We start from the raw sequence: 12,503 nt of genomic DNA, 5'->3' as shown, positions 1-12,503 counted from the left end.
GAGAATGAAAGTGAGGGGATGGAAAAAGATATTCCATGCAAATGGAAATCAAAAGAAAGCTGGAGTAGCAATTCTCATATCAGACAAAATACACTTTAAAACGAAGTATACTACAAGAGCCAAAGAAGGACAATATATAATGATCAAGGGATCAATCCCACGAAGAAGAGATAACAATTCTAAAGATTTATGCACCCAACACAGGAGCACCTCAAAACATAAGTCAAATACTAACAGCCATAAATGGGAAATTGACAGTAACACAATAATAGTAGGGGATTTTAACACCCCACTTTTACCAATGGACAGATCATCCAGAATGAAAATAAATAAGGAAACACAAGCTTTAAATGATACATTAAATGAGAAGGACTAATTGATATTTATAGGACATTCCATCCAAAAATAACAGAATACACATTCTTCTCAAGTGCTCATGGAACATTCTCCAGGATAGATCATATCTTGGGTCACAAATCAAGCCTTGGCAAATTTAAGAAAATTGAAATCGTATCAAGTATCTTTTCCGGCCACAACACTATGAGACTAGATATCAATTACATGAAAAAATCTGTAAGAAATACAAACATATGGAGGCTAAACAATACATTACTAAATAACCAAGAGATCACTGAAGAAATCAAAGAGGAAATCAAAAAATACCTAGAAACAAAAGACAATGAAAACACGACGACCCAAAACCTATGGGATGCCTCAAAAGCAGTTCTAAGAGGGAAGTTTATAGCAATACAATCCTACCTTAAGAAACAAGAAACATCTCAAATAAACAACCTAACCTTACACCTAAAGCAATTAGAGAAAGAACAAGAAAACCCCAAAGTTAGCAGAAGGAAAGAAATCATAAAGATCAGATCAGAAATAAATGAAGGAGATGATAGCAAAGATCAATAAAACTAAAAGCTGGTTCTTTGAGAAGATAAACAAAATTGATACGCCTATAGCCAGACTCATCAAGAAACAAAGGGAGAAAATTCAAATCAATGGAATTAGAAATGAAAAAGGAGAAGCAACAACTGACACTGCAGAAATACAAAAGATCATGAGAGATTACTACAAGCAACTATATGCCAATAAAGTGGACAACCTGGAAGAATTGGACAAATTCTTTGAAATGCACAATGCTTCCAAGACTGAATGAGGAAGAAACAGAAAATATGAACAGACCAATCACAGGAACTGAAATTGAAACTGTGATTTAAAATGTTCCAACAAACAAAAGCCCAGGACCAGATGTCTTCACAGGTGAATTCTATCAAACATTTAGAGAAGAGCTAACACCATTCCTTCTCAAACTCTTCCAAAATATAGCAGAGAGAGGAACACTCCCAAACTCATTCAACGAGCCCACCATCACTCTGATACCAACACCAGAAAAAGATGTCACAAAGAATGAAAACTACAGGCCAATATCACTGATGAACATCGATGCAAAAATCCTCAACAAAATACTAGCAAACAGAATCAAACAGCAGATTACAAGGATCATATACCATGATCAAGTGGGGTTTATCCCAGGAATACAAGGATTCTTCAATATATACAAATCAATCCATGTGATACACCATATTAACAAATTGAAGGAGAAAAACCATATGATCATCTCAATAGATGCAGAGAAAGCTTTCGACAAAATTCAACACCCATTTATGATAAAAACCCTGCAGAAAGTAGGCATAGAGGGAACATTCCTCAACATAATAAAGGCAATATATGACAAACCCACAGCCAACATCATCCTCAATGGTGAAAAACTGAAACCATTTCCACTAAGGTCAGGAACAAGACAAGGTTGCTCACTCTCACCACTATTATTCAACATAGTTTTGGAAGTGTTAGCCACAGCAATCAGAGAAGAAAAAGAAATAAAAGGAATCCAAATCAAAAAAGAAGAAGTAAAGCTGTCACTGTTTGCAGATGACATGATACTATACATAGAGAATCCTAAAGATGCTACCAGAAAACTACTAGAGCTAATCAATGAATTTGGTAAAGTAGCAGGATACAAAATTAATGCACAGGAATCTCTGGCATTCCTATACACTACTGATGAAAAATCTGACAGTGAAATTAAGAAAACACTCCTATTTACCACTGCAACAAAAAGAATAAAATATCTAGGAATAAACTTACCCAAGGAGACAAAAGACCTGTATGCAGAAATTTATAAGACAGTGATGAAAGAAATTAAAGATGATACAAATAGATGGAGAGATGTACCATGTTCTTGGATTGGAAGAATCAACATTGTGAAAATGACTCTACCACCCAAGGCAATCTACTGATTCAATGCAATCCCTGTCAAACCACCACTGGCATTTTTCACAGAACTAGGACAAAAAATTTCACACTTTATATGGAAACACAAAAGACCCTGAAGAGCCAAAGCAATCTTGAGAAAGAAAAATGGAGCTGGAGGAATCAGGCTCCCTGACTACAGACTATACTACAAAGCTACAGTAATCAAGACAGTATGGTACTGGCACCAAAACAGAAATATAGATCAATGGAACAGGATAGAAAGCCCAGAGATAAACCCACGCACATATGGTCACCTTATCTTTGATAAAGGAGGCACGAATATGCAGTGGAGAAAAGACAGCCTCTTCAATAAGTGGTGCTGGGAAAAATGGACGGCTACATGTAGAAGAATGAAATTAGAACACTCCCTAACACCATACACAAAAACAAACTCAAAATGGATTAGAGACCTAAATGTAAGGCCAGACACTTTCAAACTCTTAGAGGAAAACATAGGCAGAACACTCTATGACATAAATCACAACATGATTTTTGACCCACCTCCTAGAGAAATGGAAATAAAAATAAACAAATGGGACCTAATGAAATGTCAAAGCTTTTGCACAGCAAAGCAAACAATAAACAAGATGAAAAGACAACCCTCAGAATGGGAGAAAATATTTGCAAATGAAACAAGTGACAAAAGAGCTAATCTCCAAAATTTACAAGCAGTTCATGCAGCTCAATATCAAAAAGGAAACAACCCAAGCCCAAAATAGGCAGAAGACCTAAGGAGACATTTCTCCAAAGAAGATATACAGACTGCCAACAAACACATGAAAGAATGCTCAACATCATTAATCATTAGAGAAATGCAAATCAAAACTACAATGAGATATCATCTCACACCAGTCAGAATGGCCATCATCAAAAAATCTACAAACAATAAATGCTGGAGAGGGGGTGGAGAAAAAGGAACCCTCTTGCACTGTTGGTAGGAATATAAATTGATACAGCCACTATGGAGAACAGTATGGAGGTTCCTTAAAAAACTAAAAATAGAACTACCATACGACCCAGCAAATCTGCTACTGGGCATATACCCTGAGAAAACCATAATTCAAAAAGAGTCAGGTACCACAATATTCATTGCAGCTCTATTTACAATAGCCAGGACATGGAAGCAACCTAAGTGTCAAACAACAGACGAATGGATAAAGAAGATGTGGCACATATATACAATGGAATATTACTCAGCCATAAAAGGCAATGAAATTGAGTTATTTGTAATGAGGCGGATGGACCTAGAGTCTGTCATACAGAGTGAAGTAAGTCAGAAAGAGAAAAACAAATACTGTATGCTAACACATATATATAGAATCTAAAAAAAAAAAAAAAAAAAAAGGTAATGAAGAACCGAGGGGCAGGACAGGAATAAAGATGCAGACATAGAGAATGGACTTGAGGACATGGGGAGGGGGAAGGGTAAGCTGTGACAAAGTGAGAGGAGAGTGACATGGACTTATCTACACTACCAAATGTAAAATAGATAGCTAGGGGGAGGCAGCTGCATAGCACAGGGAGACTAGCTTGGTGCTTTGTGACCACCGAGAGGGGTGGGATAGGGAGGGAGATGCAAGAGGGAAGAGGTATGGGGACATATGTATATATATAACTGATTCACTCTGTTATAAAGCAGAAACAACACACCATTGTAAAGCAGTTATACTCCAATAAGGATGTTAAATAAATAAATAAATAAATAAATAAATAAATAAATAAATAAAAGTAGCTGGCCATAGTACCTAATAAACTCCAGGATCCTCATGGGATTATTATATCCTAGCAATCTGTACTGGTACAAAACTCCTCTTTGATAAGTAAAGCCCTCTCATATGTTTAAAATGTACTTTTCCAAGACTACATGGAATGTTTATGAGTCTTGCAGTGAATAAACTGCAACTGTGATTCAGTTTCTTATTACATTCAAAATGTTTCCAACCATGCAAGGTAATGGATTTTGCAAAGTGGGGGACTGTGTTATGATGGTGTTATAATTACTAAATAATCATCTAATGCTGGAATCATCATCAATTAGAGTAGACTCTTGAAAATGTTGTAAATGATACACCCCTGAGAGGTTCAAACACTAGAAACACAGTTTTTCAGAGATATTCCTGTCAGGAGCCAACTGCATTGGCCTATTAAATCAAGAAGTTGAAATAAATAAATAAGGAAATAGAGCAAATGAATAAATTATAATGAACACATTTCAATTTATTTTAACATTATATATTACTGATCTGTGAAACGTCTAGGAATACATAAATAAGAATACAGAAATAATATGTCCTCTGAGGAACTGAGATGAGAAAGAAATATGAATCTTTCTTGAATTAAGGGGCTAAAAAATATAGGTAGCCCCAGGTTGTTGCTGTTGTTTATTTTTCCATTCTTCTGTTTGTTTCTAAACACCACAGACACCTTCTCCTAGGAGACACCTCTTTTTCCTGTACATGGGTGCTGTGGGGACCTGGGAACATGTCAACCCTCTCAGAATACAGCTACAATCCAGGTGGTACTTATTCAAAGCTCATATCCACTTGCTTACGCTCTTACATGTAACATGCAGAAACTGCATGCTACATACGCAGTATTTCTAGAAACCTAGCAAATATCAACAATATAAAGAGTTTATTTATATCCAAATAGAAAAATACAATGAAAAGAAAAAACACTGCACAGGCTCATATCTATATGCTATTCAGTTTGATTATTCATTTATGGGTCATCAACATTTAGTTTCCATGTATTAAAAAGTTCTATTCATTTCATGTATATTATTATAAAGACATTATAAATGGATTATTATATTGCATGTTGACTCTAACTCCAGCACTCATAATAATGACTATTATATGTCCACCAAGCAAGTATCGTCACCTTCTTTAACAGAAACAAACAAACAAACAAATTCTGGATGAGCACATGGCTACCAACCTAAATGGCCTTTTCCTGCCTCCCTACAACTTAGTTAGGCATGTGACCTAGTTCTGGCCAATAGGATACAATGACATAGGTGCCATTACTTCCTAGATAAACTCCTAAAGAGCAATGCCTGTGAGTCACTGGGTAATCCCTGTTCCTCCTGCTGGAAGGTGGTAATAACAGGAAAAGGCTTTTTGAATGAGAGGCGGCTCCATATTTAGGAGATGGTAGAACTAGTTCACCAGCACTGTACCTTGCTTCTAGTCTGCTTTGGGAAAAGGGGTAAACTTGTGTAAGACACTGTTCTCGTTCTACCTAAACCTCTTTCCTTTCCCCTTCCTTCACAGGCATCAGGTCTTCATTGAGGTATGAAGGCTAACATGCCTGTTCCTTATCATTCACAGGCTTTTCCACTAAAACAAAATTGCACAACTAATCTTTCCTTTGTGTATGCTTCTTTGAGGCTCCAGCTATTACATTGACTGCTGTCCCCTCTCCTTGAGGTATAAAGAATCACTTACTATGGTACTATTTCTACTATGTCTTTACTATTACTAAGAATTGCTGACTATGAGCTATATTTCTACAACATTAAATAAAGTACAGATTGATTTGGAAGATCAAGAGGACAAAAAATTGATTTTAATTAAACCTGGACTAAACAGAATGACTATTTTCCCCCTAAGAAATGTATGAGATGATATTCTTGTCCAGCAAATAGAACCAATGACTCTATTTGTTTCTTAAGTTTTATGGTCAGTCCTAGATCCTCATTTTGACACTCGATTGTCACTGCAAAACTGTGTAGACATCACACAGAAGGTACCAAAAGTGAAAATTTCATGGCCTTCCAGGTGTTTTGCTAGTGAGAAAATCCTGATAATCCAGTTAAGGAAGGAATCCAGAATATCACTTAGGAAAGTAACACTTAACTGGCTTAAAATTTTTCTTTTTCGTTTTGGAGATGAACTGTTAAAACATCCAAAAATACCTAGAAGTTTAAAATGTGTTTTTATTTTCTTATTCCAATGTTTGCATTTATGTTTTAGGGGAAAAAAGTCACCAGATGTCTGGGTTTAACAAAAAAAATTGGCACCAATATTGTTTTTATTCAGTTGAAACTATAGGAAGGGAAAACTTACCTCTTCTGCATGTATTCCACATAGCTTGTTTCCTGACAAGAGTTTGTGTTTCAAGCTTTTATTCTGAAGAAAGAAACATAGTTTTATTGCTAAGAAGTTATAAAATATTAAAAATTTCCTTAAATATGTCAGCAGAATTTCTCTATGTTTTGTTCACAGATAAGTCCTTCATGATATGAGATGTAGTGGATTTGCAAGAGAGTAGAATCTGTAATGTAAAAGAATGTTTCTTTTATTCAATAAAGAATCTGATGTATTAGCATTAACACATTTATTAGAAAATACGGAACTTTCTTTGGTCTTACATTTAACTCGTTTTTATTATATTTGTGTATGTTGTCTTATAAAATAATTTTAGTTTCAAATTTGTAATTGATACTAGTTTCTTAAAGCACCCCTCTAAACAGCAAACATTTATTTCTACCATCATCTGTATGCTGGTCACCTTGGAATCTAGTCTAATGTAGTCATAGACACTCTAGGGTCTGAATTTCCTTTAAATGTTATGGTTTTAGAGTCCACTTATATTCCTGACACCTGTGCATTGCACTCAAAGTGCTTCTTGATGCTCAGAAACTATTTCTTCTTCCAGGCCTCAAAAGTGTACTCTATCTGCTGGACTTGACATAGAAACATTCTTTCATAGAAAGAATGTTACTTTAGAAATGGAAGCAAAGTATTAGCCATCTGAATCTAAACCCTTACAGTGAGTCAATTATATCTCCCTCATTACCCTCAGGCTTTTCTTTGTCCCATAACTGAATACCTACTCTTATTTTAGACAGGCAGGCTAAAGGAGAGTAGAAAACTTTGTAAAACCCACAGGATTTAGACTTTGTACTGTCTCTACAGGAGCAAACAATGTAATGGAAAGTACATCTCATATATAATGGCTCTAAAGAGAGTCAATTTGATGAGCATCATAAGCAAATTGAATTAAATTTATGCAGCGTGAATGAATAACTGAATGAATACATCAAATTTAAGACTTCTTCTTCATCAGTACCTTTTTTTTTTTTTTTTTTTAGGTTCCATATACATGCGTTAGCATACGGTATTTGTTTATCTCTTTCTGACTTACTGCACCGTTACTGATGAACCTAGTGGCAGGACAGGAGTAAAGACATAGACATAGAGAATGGACTTGAGGACACAGAGGGGAGGGGGAAGCTGGGGCAAAGTGAGAGTAGCATCGACATATATACATCACCAAATGTAGAATAGTTAGCTAATGGGAAGCAGCAGCATAGCACAGGGAGATCAGCTCAGTGCTTTGCAAAGACTTAGAGGGATGGGATAGGGAGGGTGGGAGGGAGGCTCAAGAGGGAGGGGTTATGGGGATGTATGTATGCATATGGCTGATTCACTTTGTTGTGTGGCAGAGGCTAGTGTAGTATTGTGAAGCAGTTATACTTCAATAAAGATACATTAAAAATAAATAAATAAATAAAATGTACCAACAAAAAAAAGACTTCTTCACACACAATTCTCACCTGATTATGAACACCATTTCCTATTTTATTTTCCTGTCATGCAGACAGTGGGTAAAGCTGCCACAGTTTGAAAGAATCCTTTGTCTAACTTTTCCTCTTTAGCTAAGAATTGAAATTGTAAAAAACTTACTTAGAATTTTAATACCTTGAAACGTTTTACACAAATGAGGAGTTATCTTGATTCACTTAGTAATGGTTTTTCTTGCAAATATTTGTGCTCATTATACAACAAAACACAAGATTAAGGTTTTTAAAGAGTATTTAATGTACAGTATTCCTGTATTTAAAAGCTCATAAACTATAACAAAGAGATACATACTGATGCTCTAACTCTGCAGTGTTGCTCAGTTTGTAGATTAAAAATAATACCCTAGTTTTCCTTCTGTACATGTCTATTTATGACATTTTTGACATGTGTAATCTTAATATTTTTTCTATTAAAATTGTCTATTTTTCTTTTTTGATTTCTCTTATTGTTTTTGTACATAGGGATATATCTTTACTATCTCTAGAGATCTGTTATTCACTTTGATTTTCACCATTTTTATGGCTATAGTTTTTAGTGGAAAGATGGGTGAAATTCAAATAGGGTCTATAGTTTGTTTACTAGTATTGTATTAATGTTAATTTTCTGGCTCAATAATTGTAGTATCACTGTATGATGTTACATTAGAGGTTTGGGGTAAAGGTACATGAGAACATTCTGTATTAATTTGCTACTCCAATGTTTGTAATGTCTTTTTGGATCTGACAGTTAAAGCACAAGCAAAAAAAATAGCAAGTGAGACTGCATCAAACTAAATAACTTCTGCATAGCAAAAGAAACCATCAACAAGTAAAAAGAAAACCTACGAAATGGTAAAAAAAAAAGTTGCAAACCATATATCTGATGATAAGGGGTTAATATCTAAAACATGTAAAGAACTCATATATAGACACATATATATGACACATATATACGACACATATATATGGAATTTAAGAAAAAAAATGTCATAAAGAACATAGGGGTAAGACAGGAATAAAGACACAGATCTACTAGAGAATGGACTTGAGGATATGGGGAGGGGGAAGGGTAAGCTGTGACAAAGCGAAAGAGCTGCATGGACATATATACACTACCAAACGTAAGGTAGATAGCTAGTGGGAAGCAGCCGCATAGCACAGGGAGATCAGCTCAGTGCTTTGTGACCGCCTGGAGGGGTGGGATAGGGAGGGTGGGAGGGAGATGCAAAAGGGAGGGGATATGGGAACATATGTATATGTATAACTGATTAAATTTGTTAAATAAAAAAAAAGGAATCAAAAGAGAATAAAAAAAGAATATGGTTATTTCCACTACCAAAAAAAAAAGAACTCATACAACTCAATAGCAAAAATAATAATAATAATAATAACCTAATTAAAAAATGGACAAAGGACCTGAATAGACATTTCTCCAAAGAAGATATAGAAAAGGCCAACAGGTACATGAAAAAATCCTCAACATCACTAGTCATTAGGGAAAAGCAGATTGAAACAATAAAATATCACTTCATACCTGTTAGAATGGCCATCATCAAAAAGACAAGAGATAAATGCTGGCATGAATGCAGAGAAAAGGGAATCTTTGTTCACTTCTGGTGGGATTGTAAATTGCTACAGCCACTATGAAAACAGTATGGAGGATCCTCAAAAAATTAAAAATAGAACTACCATATGATCCAGCAATTCCACTTCTTGAAATATAACCAAAGAAAAAGAAAACATTAACTTGAAAAGATATCTGTGCACCACCCCCCGCCCCACCCTGTGTTCATAGCAGCAATATTTACGGTAGCCAAGACATGGAAACAACCTAAGTGTCCACTGATGGATGAATGAACAGAGACGCTGTGATATATATGTATGTAAAACAGCCATTAAAATGAGGAAATACTACCATTAGTGACAACATGGATGAAATTTGAAGGAAGATAAGTCAGATAGAGCAACTAAATACAAAGAATCAAACTCACAGACTAATGATTACCAAGGTGAAGGGTACAAGGAGGGGTAATTGGAGGAAGGTGGTCAAGAGGTACAAATTTCCAGTTATAAGATAAATATGTTCTAGGGACGTAATGTTCAACATGATAACTATAGCTAACACTGATGTATGATATATAGAAAAATTAAGAGAGAAAATCCTAAGAGCTCTGATCACAAGGAAAATATTTTTCCTTCTTTCTTTCTTTGCTTTTTACTGTATCTATATGAGAAGATGGATGGGCTAAACCTACTATGGTCATCATTTCACAATATATGTAAATCAAACCATTATGATGTACTCCTTAAATTATACAGCGATGTATGTCAATTATTTCTCAATAAAACCGGGAGCAGTTACCTCAAAATAGAAAGTTAAAATAGCTAAAAAATAAAATTATGATAAATAAAACTGAGACGATTAGTGAAGTACATCTAATATGAGGCCTTATGTGTAACACAAACCATCCATACATGAGTAAATTTATTAGAAATGATAATAAAGTTAATAACATATCTCACAATTAGTGTATGTAATCTATACTACTTAAAATTTGCATCTTCATTTAAAGTTTTTTATTCCCTTTTTTTTCTTATTTCTTCCTTCCTTTCTTTATTTTTCTTTCTTTTCCTTTTGTTCATTCTGTTCAATGCTGAAGTGATAGATAAAGCAGTGAATATTTCTCTTCAAATATGTGTGATAGACTTGGACAGTGCAACTGGATTAGCACAAGGAAGATTGTCCTACATGGATATCCTGTGGCCACAACAAAAATGAGCAGTGATTATGTTGTGTGTCCACAGTCTGCTGTGGCAGTTGATGATTCTGGGCAACTGTGTAAACAATATGTTTCCATTAAGATAAATATCATTTCCAGAGCTTAAGAATTAGACTATTTCACTATTTTGAAATAAATCCAGAAATGAGGATAATTAATTATAATCACCCATAATGGGGCCAATTGTGGGATACAAGGAAGACTTGTCAAGGCCCATATTGAGACAGTTCTTAGCTGGCATGTTCTTCAGAAACATGGATGGCACGGAACAGTGGAGAGGGAATGCTGATTCTCAGACAATTCACTGATTTAACCTTTCCACTCAATGTTAGTGATCATATTCTTCTTTAATCCCACAAAGAACTGACTTGTTATCATTTAGGCATTAAGAACATAGTCTTGGGCTTCCCTGGTGGCACAGTTGTTGGGAGTCTGCCTGCTGATGCAGGGGACACGGGTTCGTGCCCCGGTCCGGGAGGATCCCACGTGCCGCGGAGTGGCTGGGCCCGTGAGCCATGGCCGCTGAGCCTGCGCGTCCGGAGCCTGTGCTCCGCAACGGGAGAGGCCGTGGCAGTGAGAGGCCCGCATACCACACACACACACACAAAAACATAGTCTTTACAGTTTTGTAATCAGACTTGTATCATTTTATCTACCCTCTCAACAATGGATCTCATCCTTATCAAACTTAATGGTGCTTTTACAAGGTCTAAAATAACAATGTACACATGTAATTATGCCCAAAATGCTAGGATCCAATAATGATGATGCCTCGCTTGAGGGGACATAAGAAAAAGTAGATTAAAAGAATTATAAAATGTTTAGATGTCTGTTTTTCTTGCCTGTCATGCTTCTACTATCCCTTCTTCTAATAACTGTACCTTGCTTTTTCTTGTGAGAAATATTTTTCCATGCTAATTCCACATGGCTTGTGTGACATTAACTTTACCCACTCTATCAAGGGAAAGGATGAAACTCAAGCTCAGCCAATCAGAGGTTTGATCCAGATCTGGTAAAGTAACATAAAAATTGCTAGTGAGACTCAAATATAAAACTTTCATTTTCAAGAATTATTGAGGAAAATGTGCTGAGGGTCATCACTATGTCAGAACTCACCTGAGACTGAATATAACATAGAAAAAGAACACACGAGTATACAGAAATACTGAATTCTGCTGATGTTCTTGGCCCCTCTCCCCTGTTTTACACTTGCCTGAAGCTAGTAGGTATACTCCTGGATTTTTCAGCTACATGCTTCTAGCACCAGCTGCTCTGTTCTCTTGACACCATACTTAAATCTTTTTTGTCCACCTATCCATACATAATCGTTAATTCTGTCACTGCCCTAAGATTCAGAGTAGCCACTCCCTCCAACAAAAAAAACAAACATCCAAGCTTATATCTAATGCTCATGCTTATCAGGATGTGGGCAGAGAACATATCCACCTATTTTGGCTTCTCTAAATGAAAGGCAGACTCTGCTTACTACCCCCTAAAGGAATGTCTCCCAATTGGATTCTGTACAAATTTGGGGTGGCTTAAAACAAATGTCCCTACAGCCTTCTTAGGAACCCAGCTTCTTGGGAATCTACCTAAAATGCCATTTAATATCTCCCCTTATCCATATGATAAAACTCAAACTCAAATCTGATAGTAACAAAATATTTTTAATAGTTAGATCTGCTAATCTAGTTTTGATTTTTGCCTGGGAACTTAAAACATCACATTTTCCGTATAGCTTACATGGTAGCTCCAACCCAACGGACATTCTGGGTTACAAAACAGAAAGAGATATAAATCTCTATAATCTTACAATACATAAATGTAAAAAATCC

The 12,503-nt window shown here is 35.7% G+C and overlaps 1 protein-coding gene across 1 annotated transcript in view; it reads right to left on the bottom strand.

The window, feature by feature from the left end:
• Positions 1-12,503, bottom strand: part of LUZP2 (leucine zipper protein 2) — a gene marked incomplete at both ends in the record, with an annotated part of 467,601 nt that overhangs the window by 130,161 nt on the left and 324,937 nt on the right. Inside the window, one exon of the mRNA XM_081240711.1 lies at positions 6,390-6,452. Within this exon, the coding sequence (XP_081096837.1) occupies positions 6,390-6,452 (63 nt within the window). The remainder of the gene's footprint in view (positions 1-6,389; positions 6,453-12,503) is intronic.

This window comes from Mesoplodon bidens (genome assembly GCF_964165515.1).
Source record: "Mesoplodon bidens genome assembly, chromosome: 7".
Classification (NCBI taxonomy): Eukaryota; Metazoa; Chordata; class Mammalia; order Artiodactyla; family Ziphiidae; genus Mesoplodon; species Mesoplodon bidens.
This window is presented reverse-complemented; position numbering and strand designations above follow the sequence as displayed.